The following is a 16,564-nucleotide window of genomic DNA, read 5'->3' as shown; positions in this document are numbered from 1 at the left end:
TTACATTAAAACCATAAACATACACCCTTCTCTGGCGTACAGCTAATCAGGAAAAACTTTAGGAAGGAGCAGGAGTTCAAATCCACCTTCAAGAATTAGAAGAATTTGGACAAAGAAAAAGAGAAAATGATTTTTCAAAATAAAAGAAGTAACACACGTTAAGACACAGTCATGGATGTCTTGTTTGACTGACTTTGAAAGAGACGCTTTGAGGTAGAAAGAATACAAAAGGGACTCAGAGAGACAGCACCCTATAAGAGGTATGAAATTCCAGGTAAGAAAAACTATAGAAAACAAGAAACTTCTGAAAGCACTTTAAGGAGAGTGACATAACAAAGCTGTATTTCAGGAAGACCTCATTTCCCTCTATTAATGCATCCAGATTGTGCTTAAGATAAATATCTTAAATATAGAATTACGGTTAATAAAATATTTTCAATTTCTATGGGATGATAATAGAGGTCCAAAAATCCCCTTTCTGAAAGTCTCTGGGGCTAGCTCTAGTTTAGAATTTGGACTTCTCTGAAATACTGAAAGGCTAACACAATGCACATGGCGTATCACCTCTACCTGGGTCCAGGGCAGCACTTCATTGCCAAGCATGATAATATTTTTCCAGCAAGACATATACATATTCTCACAAAGGGGGATAAATAGGGACTACAATTAGTCTTACACTGCTTCAAGTCAGACTCCTTTTTTTTTTTTTAAGTGTTTTTGATGTGGACCATTTTTAAAGTCTTTATTGAATTTGTTACAATACTGCTTCCATTTTGTGTTTTGGTTTTCTTGGGCTCCCCCACCAGGGATGGAACCCGCACCCACTGCCTGGATTGCCAGGGAAGTCCCTCAAGCCAGACTCTCTACCAACTGAATTAATAAAAATAACTTTCGGTTTCAAGAGCTTTTTGGATTTCAGAATTGCACATAAAGGATTGTAGGTTAGGAATGCTTTGGTGATCTTCACTCTGGTCCCCTGACAAAACTGGGGCTTGGATCAGTGTTAATGCTGCTCTAAGTGCAAGCAAGGGTCTCAGGAAGAAGAAAAACAAGCAAAGGACATGTTAAAAAGATAAGGTAATTTTTAGCAACATCTGGCAAATCAACAACAAATGATAATGAAGGTCTTAAGAAGACCTTTAGAATAGCACAGAGTCCAAGAACTCAAATATAGTTCCCTAAAAGCCACAGCTAAGGATTTTGTAGCTTTGCACACTAGAGTATTAGTCCCTTCCAGGTAGCTATTCCTTGTTCTCTCACTTTAAAGGCAAAAACTAAAAGTGTTTTTTTGTGGGGTTTTTTTTGGGGGGGGGTAGTAAATAAAGTACACACTAAAGCTAGATATATCACACCTATTTCAAATTAAACAATGTAATTAAGATATGCTAAGATACTTTAAATGTAAGTTTGTAACCACACTGCTTCCCTTAATTCCCTATCTTCCCATTCTTGACTGTTGCAGTAGCTTTTTACAACAGGGTTGGGTCTAGAACACTGCTGTCCAAAAGAAATACAAGTTACAAATGTGAGTCATGTGTGTAATTTAAAATTTTCTAGGAGCCAGATTTTTTTAAAGTTTTTTAAAAAACAGGTAAAGGTAATTTTAATAATATATTTAATCTATTCATATATATCCAAAATATTTTATTTCAACATGTAACCACTCTTTAAAAATTTATTAGCGAGATTTTACGTTTTTTCTTACTAGGTCTTCTTAGTATGCATTTCACACTTCAAGCATCTCAGTTCAGAGTAGCCACATTACAGGTGCTCCATAGCCATATGTGGTTACTGGCTACCCTAGTGGACTGCGCAGTATTAGAATTTCATGGTGGTGACTATACAGTCCACAACAAAATTAATTTACTCCTGTTTTAGATTAGACCCCTGTCCCCCCTCAAACCTGCCACCTTCAGGGTTGCCCTAGACTCATCAGGCTCCGTAAAGCCACAAACAAACACCTTCCATTTCGTCTTTCCTCCCTCCCCAGCTATGCTATACTTAATTCTAATATGGGTTAAAATTACTTCAAAAATAATTTCTCATGAAAAGAATAAAACTCTACTTTTTTCATCTTTTATCACATTTGTAAGTTTACATTTCAAAGTCCTAGCTGAGATTTGCAAGAGTAAGGACAAAGGCCTGATTCTTTCATTTCTTTTAGGTTATATCAAAATAAAAGTATTAAAATCACATTTATATTAATAAGAGAATCCCTATCTGCCATCTCCTTGGCTCTCCCCTTAAGAGCATTCTAGATTGACAGATAATGGTTGAAGCCAGGTAGTTCCTGAGTATCTTTACTCTGCTTTACTACGTCTGAAATTTTCCATAATTAAAAAAAAAAAATGCAGAGAGGAAAGATAAGGGAAAAAGTCCAAGGGCACCCGAAGAATAATAATAGTTGTTAGTAATAAATGCTGTTATCATTTTTGTTGTTCACATGATGTAGGAGGCAATTTATGAGAATCCTCTGAAGAAATTAAGGGATCAAAAACTTAAAATCTGATTGTGAGACTTTACTTCTAAAGAACTACATATTTCCCTTTATACCGAGTCTGATTACTTTCTGAAATGTGTTTCCTTCCATTACTTTTGCAGAGTTGACACTTCTTAGAAAATTGGCTTCTGCCCTAAATGCTTCTCTTTTATCAGCCACACAATCTCTCTCTACTACTGGGCAGAAGCAACATAGAGAAACAAGAACATGTTGCTTTGTCTCAAAGAAAATTACTGTTACATTTCTCATACCCAAGGAGTAACAGTTTTGGACAGGTTACTAGGTTTGTAAATACAGTTTTAAGCCCCTTTATGTTTAAAATAACAACCCAAATTCTGGTAAAAGCTTGCTTGTACATTCTGAACCCAGAACAAATGCACCATTTTAGGCCAATCCAAAAGATAACCCTTACGCTTTAAAAGCTGAGCCAACACTAATTAAATCTTCTTGAGGGTGTGTTTCACCATATTACCTCAGAGTGGTTTAATTAAACTGAAATTAGGCTTCTGTCACTTCTAAAATCTACCTCCAAATCTGAACCAGAGTCTCCAGTGGTTTCAGCTGCTTCAACCACATTGTGGTATGGATTTAACATTCTGAGGCATTTCCAAATATTGCAAACCACACTGAGCATACGGGCTACAACAGGAAACAGATGTGGGTTAACCAGAACATTATCTTCACAGAGAGGAGGTAATGGCAAACCTTCTACAGACATCACATCCGGTTTTTTTGAGTAGTTTCATCAGCCCATTAAATGCCAAGACAGGATTACCCATGAAATCCTGGAATGCAGCCAGTCTACTACCAAAGTTGCTGCTATGCAAATTCACTTGACTGGACATGTTCAAGAAATAGATGACAACAGGACAACCAGGCACCCCTCATAAAATGAACTGGGAATGCTATCAAGTTCCAAAAAAGAAATGCAAATGAACCACTCCTCTTATACTGTTCCAGCCAATATCCAAAACAAGTAGTAAATTAAAAGTTTATATATATATATATATATATATATATATAAAAGAGACAAATAGGTATCGTTGGGGGCTGATTCATCTAATTCATAGGTTATAAAGTATAATTTCATAGAAATGGCATTTTTGAAAACTATATCGATGGAAATAACATTTCAATCACGCAGAATCTCACTGGGGTGAGAAGGAAAGAGAAATGCTTTGCATCCAGTAGGGGAAGCAAAGGGACGCCACACACCTGTTTAAGAGAGCAGTAACGGCAAATTCAGTGCTGCATTTAAAGCCTTTAACCTACTTCAAGACATATTATGTCTGAGTAAATACAAGTGATTTTTCATATGGAAAGAAAAAGTATCAAACTTGCACTAGGTAGTTTCATAATATTTTTTCAAGGAGTCGTGCTTAGAATATTAAACATTTGCAGTTACTATGCTCTTTTACAGATAGAGCTACGAATTGCTATTGTGACCAAAGCATTCTAAAACATGAATTACTCAGGAAAACTATAAAATTGAGAACAGATTTTCAGCTGAAGGTATCACTATGATGAAAACCAACACCACCTTAGTCAATACTCAAATGCTTCATGAGATACTTGTGAGAAACCCACTGTCCTGGAGCCTTTAATAAACCCTCAGGGAAACACATTAGCATATTAACAAGGGAAAAATGCTCCCTTTCCTCTCATTCTTTTCAAGCACAACTAACATATATTTGGAGTCTTAGTAGGAAAAAAAAAATCAACTCTAACATCTTAGTATTAAGACAAATTACTCAAGTACCAATGAGCATGCCTTATGCCCAGATACTGGTTTTTAAATACTATTCTTCATTAAAAAGAACCATGGCTCCTTGGCATGGGAAGTAAGAGAAAGCTGGAATATGCTGTTGTTCCAAAAAGTATTTTAAAAATGACAGGGGCTCCTTACAAAATTAAAATTAAATTACCATTTGATTCAGCAATCCTACTTCTGGTACACACCCAAAAGAACTGAAAACAGGATCCCAAAGAGATATCTGCACACTCATGTTCACTGCAGCAGTGTTCACAATAGCCAAGAGGCAGAACCAACTTAAATGTCCATCAGCAGATGAATGGATAGAGAAAATACGGTATATATTACAATGGAATATTATTCAGCCTTAAAAAAGACGGGAAACCTGTCACAGACCACAACTCGGATGAACCCTGAGGACATATGCTAAATGAAATAAAGCCAGTCACAAGAACATAATATTGCATGGTTCCACTTATAAGAGGTATCTAAAGTAATCAAACTCTTAGCAACAGAAAGTGAAATGGCAGTTGCCAGGGGCTGGTGGGGAAGCAGTTGTTCAAAAGGAATGGAGATTCAATTTTGCAAGATGAAAAAGTTCTACAGATCTTGCAGAACAATGTGCATATAATTAGCACCACTGTACACTTAAAAATGGTTAAGATGGTAGGTTTTATGTTATGTGTTTTTCACTACAATTAAAAAAAAAAAGATGGAGGCATGTCAAAAGGACACAGAATCACCTTGAAGGTGATCCTAATGCCAATTCTGGAACAATTTTTGCAACAATATCATGATGATAATGAAATATACCCTGTAGAATAAACTGAACATCCATTGGCTCATATATACACATATATGTGCATACATATATATATGAATAATTGAATAAATAGGAAAGGGGACACCTCTTCCTTATGGGAGAATTCCAATTAATATAACAGGAATAATGGAAATGGTATCAGTGTTAATTTCCTGGTGTTGATCACTATTCTATGAGTACGTAAAATGAACCTGGGTGAAAGTTTTATTACTCTTGCAAATTTTTTGTTGAAGTCTGAAATTATTTCAAAATGAACAGTCTAAAAAAGAGGCAGCAGAACTCAACACAATAAGTACTGTATTAGGAATCAGGAAACTTGAATTCCATTGTTTTCTTCATAAACAGCAAGTTCTATGACCTTTGACAAATTAAAGAAGCTAACTAATCAAAAGGCAACAAATACTGCTGAATTCTGGGAAGAGAAACCTGGGATAGAAAGAACAAATGTTTGTGTAAGTATATGACACTATCTAGAAATCATCTGATAATGTCTAAACTGACTGAACATGGCTTTTTTCCCAAAGACGACAACACTTTGAAAACCCATGAAACTCTGTTTGCTTACTATCTATAGACTAATGAAATCTATTGTGGCAGAGAAGGGTTTGGGATTTTTTTCCCCATATTTTAAGAATAACACTGTAACTAAAACACAATAGTAGTGTTATAAATCTCAACCAGACATAAAGACCAAGTCATAAATCAATCTAAAATCAAAAATGAATGAACATTTAACGTTTTAAATGTCTAAAGCTAAGTGAAAGAAGCCATACTTACAAGGCAACATACTGTATGATTCCATTTATGCAAATCTAGGTGCAGAGGTTGCCAGAGAGTGGGTGTGGGGAGTTGAAAATAAAGGGGCAGCACAAGGAAGTTTTTGTGATTGATGGAAATGTTCTGTATCTTAATTGTGGTGGTGGTTACATGACTCTATGCACTTATTAAAACTTATGGAACTAAAAAAATCAATCAACAACAAAAACAAAAAACGGAACAGGGTCTATTTATTAATAGCATAAAGCCTCTAATTTCAGTCCTACTTACAAGCTCTACAAGCCTGGCAGATCTCAGAAGCTCAAAATTATAAATGAAATAACAAAATACTAATCTGTTGAAAATCTCAGCACTATAAAAGGGATTCTAACTCCTTCCCTCAGATTATTATTTCAGATCAAATCTACCAAAAAAACAAATCATAGTACAATGAAGAGTTTAGGAAATCTATTAAGAGTTCAACAAAAAAATTACAGGGCCTGCATTATAACATTCTCAACATTTTAAAATTGTAAGCTACACTTAAAGTGGAAAAAAAATTGAAGGAGAATCCTTTGCTCGTTATGGATAACTTCAGCAATGACTATTACACAGAATCCTTAAATAGCTGGTGATAAATTAAGTTGAAACAAGAAGTTAAAATACTTGTTATTGTTAACATTGCTCTATGTTTTGCAAATTCCCTCCCAAGAAGTCCGAAAACTGTGGTCCTTGCCATTATATTACTTTTTACCCTTTCCAAACCTTCTAAAAACAGTAAAAATAAAATCTCTATGACCCCTTTAAAAGCATAATAGTTTCCCAGATACAGGGAAATAACCTCCTGAAAAATAATGTTTTACATGAACTCCATTAACATTTACATGTTTGGCAAGCTTCGAACAACAGCTTTAAACATTTACTTAAACCCACCATGCATATTAATAATGGAGTAGCCTGCATACAGGTCAACACAAAATCTAAATGAATAGCTTACTGGAAGTCACTAAAACTGAGTTACTATAAGATACTGAACCCCCAACAGGCAAGTTTTCTTTAGGTGATAGGAATTAAAGGCACAGTAAACAAGGAAAAATTTAAAGAAAAAAAGAAAACAGTCATGTCATCTTCAATATAGATTCCCTTTTAGCAACTCTCCCAAGCAAAGTGTTTAATTTGTTCTTAACCTATGACATGCAGTTAATATAAAAAACATCAGAAAATGTTATAACTGGAAAGAACCTAAAGATCACCTGGCTCAAATGACCTCATTGGCCAAAATACAAAGACCGGAGATTATGTGAATTATCTAAAGTCACCGAGTTAAATGGCAAAATCAAACAAGAACTAGATCAGGGTCCAATATTATAAAATGTTTCAACAAAACATCTAGAGATTACCTCGATAAAAACTAAACATTAGGGCTTCCCTGACGGCACAGTGGTTGAGAGTCCGCCTGCCGATGCAGGGGACACGGGTTCGTGCCCTGGTCTGGGAGGATCCCACGTGCCGCGGAGCGGCTGGGCCCATGAGCCATGGCCGCTGAGCCTGCATGTCCGGAGCCTGTGCTCCGCAACAGGAGAGGCCACAAGAGTGAGAGGCCCGCGTACCGCAAAAAAGAACAAAAACAAAAACAACAACAACAAAAAAACACACTGTTATAAACTGTAAAGAGGATGACCTCTCTTCTCAAGAAAGTAGGACACTGAAATCAGGACTCTTACTTCAGGGGTACAAAAACCAAAGGAATAGAAAAGGTACTTCTAAAATAATGACTGTAACTAAAAACAGCTCCCCACATATTAAATGGTTTTATACTAAAACATGAGGCGAAAAAGTATAATAGCAGAACATTTAAAAAATAATCCAAGTGCAAGTTCAAACTTGGTCACTAAAGTGCTTTCTAGGTACCAAATGAACAGATTATCCTAATTTACATAGATAAAATTATACTAACTCCAACGTGAGGCAACTGCATCTTGTTTGGTGAGGCTCCAGGGTTTGTTGTGCCAGTTCAGGAAAATATGATTACACCTATCATCAAGCAAGTTTCTCTCACTATAAATATGTGCAATAACTTTTTTAGAGCCAGACAAAGTAGAGGAGATAATGAGATGACAGCGCATACAACTGGACGATATACTACTCTGGCTGCTATAGATGATAACAAGTTAAATAATGTTGTTAGAATTGTACATCAACAGGTAACCTTCAAATAGGAGTTCAAAGATAGATATAATCATAAGATACACCCCAATCAGAAACAAGATGACAGCCCATGCTTACAACTCAGTGAATACAGTCTCCAAATCCAGGTATTCTGTTGAGCTGAGGAATCTAATAATGGAATTTATCAAAATCATTCTTCCATTATTATATGTCAAGAAGATGTGGGGAAAAATATATATTCATATATATACATACATATAGTGTGGTAAAGTAGTAGGAATGGGCAAAGATTCAGGTATTTAAGTTATCCTGAACATTTCTCTAAAACTAAAAGTAAAACCAATTTTAAGAAACACATAAACTGGCAAAGATTCAAAAGAAAGAACTTGTTGGTACTTGTCATACACTCAGGAGAGCTTTATCTCAACAACAGATGATTATATTATTATAATTTCTTAAGGAGGAATTAATCTTAGAAAAAACAATAAGAAAAACCATCATAAATGGGTCCTTGTGTGTTTTAACAGACTTTCACAATACACAGGCTAAAGACGCCAAAGAAATTACTTTAAAAAAAATCTGGGGCTTCCCTGGTGGTACAGTGGTTGAGAGTCCGCCTGCCGATGCAGGGGACACGGGTTCGTGCCCCGGTCTGGGAAGATCCCACATGCCGCGGAGCGGCTGGGCCCGTGAGCCATGGCTACTCAGCCTGCGCGTCCGGAGCCTGTGCTCCACGATGGGAGAGGCCACAGCAGTGAGAGGCCCGCGTACCGCAAAAAAAAAAAAAAAAAAAAAAAATCTGAATACTTGGGAAACAAATTTCTTTATAAGAGTACTGATTAAACAGAGGAAGTTGTCATGAGAGGAAAATACAGCCCTACATAATAATCTCTGTTTCTGCTTCCCAACAAAATTGTGCCAGGTATAATTAGATTTGGACAAAACTACCTATGGACACTGTTCTCTAAAATAGGGAAATTTACAATAAAAGAGATATGAAATAATTCTACGTGTCCTTGAAGTAAACAACCACTAGGTGTTGCTGCATTTGTCAGCATAAGCTCAGAAATGAAAAGGGGAAAAAAATGAATAAAAAGTATATAATGAGAAAGTAAACTGTGAGAAAATTTCAGCTATGACAATATTATTATTTTCAATAAAACCAGCGACTGAAAACGCATTAACTGAAAATGTTTTAAACTTATAAATTATCTATGATATGTCTTCACTACTGGTAAGCAGTACTGCAGGTCCTCAGTACAACCAATGTTTCTGGCAGTTAAAACGGACCGAGAAAAATGAGAATAGTGTTAAGACACAATGTGCTTCTGCCTACTGCAGGGTCTTATAAAGTTGAAATAAAGGCTTGTTTGATGTTCCCCAACCAGAAAAAAGAAAATGATCCTTTCTGCTAATGCTTTAGTATTTATTATCAGGAAGCCCCACTTGGGTGGGGAGTAGAGGGGACCCCGGTGCAGACAAGTAAACTAGAAGCTTGTATGTAAAAGGTGATGAAATGATTTCAGCATAATGAAGAAACGTAAACAAGTACCAGGAAGTACCTTTTAAATAACACCTACAGTTAAGTGGTCACTATCAGTTGAAAAGCAGGGAAATCAGACATATCCTCACAAACACATTCTTATATTAAAGCACCAGCCAATACGATGACTGTCTTTTTTTAAAAAAATGTGACATCATCAGCAATTCCCTATGTACCATCCCTCTCTGCGGAATTGGTTATAGACCTCAGGTAAACCTATTTATTCTTTCTTGCAACTCTGTACAACAGAAGCCGAGTCTGAAACCCAGAGCTCCCCATTAATTTTCTCTGGTTTCCCCAATCCTCAGACCCAGCTCCCCAATATCCAGCATCTGGTTACATCACCACTTATCAAAAAAAGTGAGTGAGAACCTGATCTAAGGAATCTCCACTGAGGGAGCAGAGAGCATAAGCGAATGAACATTTTAAGCTCTTCCCATAAGATCCACTCAAAACACAAGAGTTTACTATGCCTTACACGGCTACATAATTTATCAAATACCTATCTTTTCTTCCCAAATGTACTGGAAACATATATCCCAAGTAAACTCTAAGTCTTCCAGAACAGAATAAGGCCACCGCACTCCAGCTGCTAGATTCAAACCTAACTTGGATTTAAAGGGGGTGGGGACAGTGAAACACTAACAACAGGGAGAAAATTTATATAGTCAAGTCTATGCATAATTTTCTATTAATGGAAACCAGCTGCAAGAGTTGAAGATGGTTTTCAGTATTTAAGCCTGGTGGAATACTAACGGCTTTTTTCTATTCCAAGATTCCATTCTTAAAGGAAGGCCCTTTAACTCATTATTCCCTCAGAGTCCCTGACATTCCTAAGAATCACCTTTCTAAAGTAACTGCTCCAGAGCCCAAATTATCTATCGCGAGATGTGTGCTGTGCCTTTGAAGAGCCATTCAAAGCTATTCCTTATATGAGAAGTCATGTGTTTTCCAAAGAAATATTGTGATCAAAACTCCGCTTTAAGTGTGTGATTCACAAGACCTCTAGCAATTCAAAGTTGTAAAGTTAGACTTCACAATCAATTATCAAGGATATATGCTCTTCACAAAACAATGTGATAAAACAGTCACATATTCACATATGGTGGTTGTTTCCACCGTAATTCTATTCTGATTGCCCTTAGTTCTATCATTGGGAAAATATTTCCCCCAAGCTTTGGCTAATTAATTTTTCTCCCACACAGCTTATAAATCAATTTAAAAACCATTTGCATGTAACCATCTTAATAGTTAATATATGCCACCACCTGCCCCAACACCATCACCAACAGAAAGTATATATGCATGTATGGGCTTTGTTTTCCTGACAACGACTATCAGGCTCTTTCAGTCTAGAGCTTATGTAATATTTGGTTTGTGCAAACTGCCCCTAGGAAATTCAGGCAGTGGCTTTACCCATAATGAGAAAAATCATTCACATAAGCTTTTAAGACTAGAGATACATGAATACCCATTTCTCATGCCAGTGTAACTCAGGAATTTTATGGTTAGATGGAAGAAAATACACAATCCCCAGAATCCTAAAGGTTGAATAAAATACCTCTGGCACCCCAGTGAAGATGCAAGAATATCTGCATCAAATTACCATTAATTCAAAAACGATTACAAAACTGGTTTCAAAATGAAAAAGCAAGAAACAAACCTCAATTTTGTCTGTTTTGGCATCTCCCCAGTATATTTTGCCTTCATCATAATCCAAGGCTAAACCATTTGGCCAACCAAGAGAAGTGTTAACCAACACTACTCGATCAGAACCATCCAGAGCTGCTCGCTCAATTTTCGGGATTTCTCCCCAGTCAGTCCAATACATGTACCTATAGAAGTACACAGAATATGAGCTAAAAACAGATAATAAACTGTAACTTTCAGATATCCTAAAGGTGAGATCCACCCCTCCTTTACACTGATCATCTGTTAACACCACAGAAGGAAAAAAACATAAGACAAACATACGAAGAGTAAGTTTAAGACATTTATAACAGCAGTGTGTAAGCTTGTAGAAAATTTTCAGAATGAAACAGTGTTTTCTAGAACTGATAATGCCTCCCAATAATGATACTCTATTTTCAGCTGTGTTTTTCAAAATATTTTGTGCTCCTTCCCAGGAACAGTCCTCTCTTTCTTGCTGGCTTGTCATCTCTGACACAAAAAGGTTAAACCACTAGTAATATTCAGATGGCAAACTGATTTCCCCAAATAACTAACTCCTCCTGTAGCACTACGTGATTCTTGAGGCTCCTGAGAATTTAAGGGGCTCGAAGGCATTGGTATGCACTGAGGTGTAATAATTTGTCATTATGTTCACCCTCAGGATGAATCTCATAGTAACAAACAACACTGGTGAGTATGTAGAAAGCTGTGTTTCCCTGGACCATCGTCAGGGTATTATAGCCAAAAAAAAAAAAAAAAGACTAGGCATAAAGCTACATGGCCTGACCAAGTTTTGGAAATCAAATCATTTATACGCTTGGGGACATACAAAAAGTAAGATATATTCTTTACCAAGTCGTTCTGGAAGTACTGAAAATGAGATGAAATTAAATTTTCTAGGGGGGAAGAGAAAGAGCTCTGAAAACAACTTCTTTCCACAATTTTCATGGTCATGATGCAACCTCGGCAAAATCTACAGCCAACACCCAAAGTCAGCAAGCATGGACTTAATTTAGAAAGAAAAAATATTCAAAACATTCAAGGAAATAAACTAGCAATCCTTTAACTTGAGATTTTATTCCAATCACTATATTCTAAAAATGGACAGTTGTTAAAGAGCTATTTATTGGAAACCAGCATATACTTCACATTGTTTTTCTCAATGTTTCTAGGAACCTGTAAAAAACCAGAAACACCTGGCAAAATTTTCTGTCAGCAGAGCCTCTTACCCAACCATGGGATCTAAAACAATAGCCCGGGGTTCCTCTAAGTCCTCTGAAATCAAGATCTTCCTCATGGTCCCGTTGAGCCTTGTCACTTCTATCCGATCAGTGCCAGTGTCTGTCCAATAGAGATTTCGGGCAACCCAATCAACAGCAATACCATCAGGATGGGCGATCTGAGCAGTGACCACAAACTGACTGCCAGATCCGTCTATGAATGAGCGGCGTATGGCCCTCACTTCATCATCAGTCCAGTAGATATAGCCTTCCACAGGATCATAATCTATGGCAATGGCATGACGGATGTCTTCCAACTGTAGAACAATGTCTGTGAAATCTGGTGTATCCAAAGAAATTCGTCTCAAATCTGTCCTTCGGGCTAAAAGCAGTAATTCAGTGGCACCTAGAACAACAAAGTGAAAAAAATGAAGAAAAGACTTGAAACCCACAGGCAAAATTTAGTTACTCTAAATAAAGAATGCAGAACTTCTTCAGTAATTGAAAAGTAATGAGTATAAAAGGATACTAAGGGGCTTCCCTGGTGGCGCAGTGGTTGAGAGTCCGCCTGCCGATGCAGGGGACACGGGTTCGTGCCCCGGTCCGGGAAGATCCCACATGCCGCGGAGCGGCTGGGCCCATGAGCCATGGCCGCTGAGCCTGCGCTCCGCAATGGGAGAGGCCACAACAGTGAGAGGCCCGCGTACCGCAAAAAAAAAAAAAAAAAAAAAGGCTACTAGGGTCTATTTAGGGTGGAAATGGAAAGTAATGCAGTAAAACAGGAGTGGCTTGACTATGAGGTCAAGCTCTATAATGGCTGAATTCTCCAAATCAAGTTTTGATTCTCTCTCTGGCTTCACCCATTATATAGCCCCTGGAATCAATAACATTTATTTAAAGGTATAATGAATAGCAACTAAGTAATGACTAAGAAGCTAAGTAGCTGAATATCAGAGGAAGGAAGTATAGGTCCTTTGTTCAAGAAGGATGTTTAAAAAGGTCTTTACCTTTTTAATCTAGGACAAGGATCTTTTGTGATTAACGAGAATGTTCTAAAATTGGATGTACTGTGATGGTTGTAACTCTGTAAATTTACTAAAAATCACCGAATTGTACATTTGAAATGGTTGAATTTTATAGGTAAACTACGTCTCGGTAAAGCTGTTGTAACAAAAAGAACTACAGGGCAATGCCTGACACAATTAAGGACAAAGGAACCTATGGAGGAGGAAACAGCAGCAGAAGAGAGAGGGAATCAGATAAATACGACACACTGGGTAAGGGTTAGAGTTGTTCATCTGACAGAACTGGATTCAGGCAGTTACACAAACTCGGGCAAAACACCTAATCTCTCTAAGCCTGGTTTCTATAGGGTTGCTGTGAGACTTTAAGGAGATAAATGTAAAACTCAGAAATGTACCAAACATGTAAGTATTCAATAAATACTAGCTAATATATTATTATTATTACCATTAGAAAGTAAACTTTCAAATTTTTATTTGAGTTTTAAATCAGATTTATTTATGAAATACTTTTAACCCAAAACAGTATTCAATAAAAACACTGTTGTGAATGAGAATATTAATCTTTTTGTTTGCTTTGATTTTAAATATTCAAGTCAACCACTAGCAAAAAAACATTTAACTTTATATAAAAGCTAATAAAAGATAGTAAACAGGGCTTCCCTGGTGGCACAGTGGTTGAGGGTCTGCCTGCCGATGCAGGGGACATGGGTTCGTGCCCCGGTTCGGGAAGATGCCACATGCCGCGGAGTGGCTGTGCCCGTGAGCCATGGCCGCTGAGCCTGCACGTCCGGAGCCTGTGCTCCGCAACGGGAGAGGCCACAACAGTGAGAGGCCCGTGTACCGCAAAAAAAAAACAAAAAAACAAAAAACCATAGTAAGCAGGTTGACATCTCAAAGTGCGAAAAAAGATTCCCAACCAAAGAAATGAGTCCGAAAGAAAATACTGATATTAAACTTCAAGCATTAATCTGGAATCATAGTAGAAAACACTGAGAAGAGGAGTGAAGAAGCTCTCAGCATCAGCTTTTTGACTCATGGATTAATTATAAATGAACTCTGTCTTGGAGAGAATACAGCCCTAAATGCCACAGCAGGCACCAACTAGGAGTAACTTTATCCAATTCACTGCCTCTGCTAACTACCAAAAGAAGCCAGCCCTAAACTCTGCAAACAAAGAAGTCATAGAGAGTGAAGCTGTCAATTTGGCAAGGTGATCAAAACAGAAGAGTTAACTTAAGGCTACTACATGCCAAATGTATATCTGAAATTCAAAACAGGAGTTAAACTCGTACATCTGCACTGCTATAGGGTGTAAACAGACCACTACCGCTAAAATAAATCCTCTGTTTTAAAGTCAGGCTACATTTTTAAACAAAAAGGCAACATTACAAAAACCTTTTGTTTTAAACTGAAACCAAATTATTGTCTGCCATGAAAACCGTCTGACAAGAGTCAGCCAGCTTCACCTTTGACTAGGAGGATAATTTATCAATGCCAAGTCATGACAAATGTCCTGTACACCAACTCAATTCCATCTCTCTGACTCCCTGACCCCCTTGCCAGGAACTCTAACCCACTCCTAAATAAAGGCTTCTACTTCTCAGAGTTAGATAAAGAAGCCACTGCTAATATAACAATTTTCTTACCAGGTCTTGCTGGTGGCTAGAGAACCAGATGGTGATCCATAGGGGTAAGAATGAAGAATAACATTCTCATTAAGAAGAAAAAGAGAAGAACTGGTGTTCTCCCAAACCAGAAGTCCCTTGAAATGTCCTAAATCAGAATACTTCTCCAATATGCCCTCTCTCTATAGGGAATTGAGAGTAAGGAGAAGAGGCAGTGTGGTGGTTAAGTATAGAAAAAGTTGCTTTAAACAGTACAATAAGGAATTCTTTTCTTCTTCTGAAGGCAATTCTCTGTTGTTAAAAGGCAATTAAAAACATCATTCAATCATTTTTTTAGAAAATGTTTATCCCATGATAGTCTTTATAGTTAAAAGTTTAATAAACATCTTTTCCTTGCACTGAAGTTCTTTATTTACAAATGCTACCTACTGTTAAAAATGTATTCTTTATGAGAATACTCATTTCCACAAGAATCAATTGTGATCAATGACTATGAGATTTTTTAAATTTCATTTTATTTTTTTATTTATTTATGGCTGTGTTGGGTCTTCGTTGCTGTGCACGGGCTTTCTCTAGTTGCAGTGAGCAGGGGCTACTCTTCGTTGCAGTGCGCGGGCTTCTCATTGCAGTGGCTTCTCTTGTTTCAGAGCACGGGTTCTAGGCGCACGGGCTTCAGTAGTTGTGGCTCATGGGCTCTAGAGCACAGGCTCAGTAGTGGTTGCGCACGGCCTTAGTTGCTCCGCATCATGTGGGATCTTCCCGGGCCAGGGCTCAAACCTGTGTCCCCTGCACTGGCAGGCAGATTCTTAACCACTGCACCACCAGGGAAGCCCTGACTATGAGATTTGACAGAGAAAAGAAATGGCACCTAATTTTTTTTTTCCAAAATAGCATGTTAAAAATTCAGTTAAATACTGAAGTAATTTATAATATTCGAGAGTTGCCATAAAACACAAAACACTCCTAGTATATAACCAATTGTGAAGACTGAGAGATTAAGTGACTAGTCTCCCAAAGCACTGTAGAGCTTATTACAGAGAAATAAAATAAATCATAAAGAATCCCAATTGCTATCTAAAATTCTTCCTTCTTGGAGACCAACTTCTTACCATCTTTGCAGGTTTTTCCATTCTCCAGGAGTTTAACCCCAGTTGGGCAAGCACACTGATAAAAAGGCTTGACTGGAGACATCAAACACAAGTGGGAACAACCACCATTATCAATTCCACATGGATTTGTAGCTGTCAAATATAAATCACAGTAATTAATACCAATGATTATGGATGACCTCCCCCACTCTAGATACACAAAGGTTAACAACCATAACATGAGCAACTCTGATAAACCAAATTATTACCAAATGTCATCCAGGTGCTTGACTACCAGACCATCTGCAAGGAAGGGAATTAATCAGTGAGAATTTACTTAGCATTTTGTATCCAAAGAGGAATATACAAGAAATAAAGCAGGATGTCCCTG

At 37.3% G+C, this 16,564-nt stretch overlaps 1 protein-coding gene across 2 annotated transcripts in view; it reads right to left on the bottom strand.

The window, feature by feature from the left end:
- LRP6 (LDL receptor related protein 6) overlaps positions 1-16,564 on the bottom strand; it is a 171,577-nt gene that overhangs the window by 51,830 nt on the left and 103,183 nt on the right. For both annotated transcript variants that reach the window (XM_027129581.1, XM_027129583.1), the window contains 3 exons: positions 16,195-16,326; positions 12,445-12,841; positions 11,208-11,379 (listed from right to left, as the gene is read on the bottom strand). In XM_027129581.1, coding sequence (XP_026985382.1) covers positions 11,208-11,379; positions 12,445-12,841; positions 16,195-16,326 — 701 coding nt within the window. The remainder of the gene's footprint in view (positions 1-11,207; positions 11,380-12,444; positions 12,842-16,194; positions 16,327-16,564) is intronic.

The sequence above is a fragment of the Aethalodelphis obliquidens genome, unplaced genomic scaffold, assembly GCF_003676395.1.
Source record: "Aethalodelphis obliquidens isolate GAN/ISIS:26980383/991018 unplaced genomic scaffold, ASM367639v1 scaffold36, whole genome shotgun sequence".
NCBI lineage: Eukaryota > Metazoa > Chordata > Mammalia > Artiodactyla > Delphinidae > Aethalodelphis > Aethalodelphis obliquidens.
Note: the sequence above shows the minus strand (reverse complement) of the source record. Positions and strands in the feature narration are given on the sequence as shown.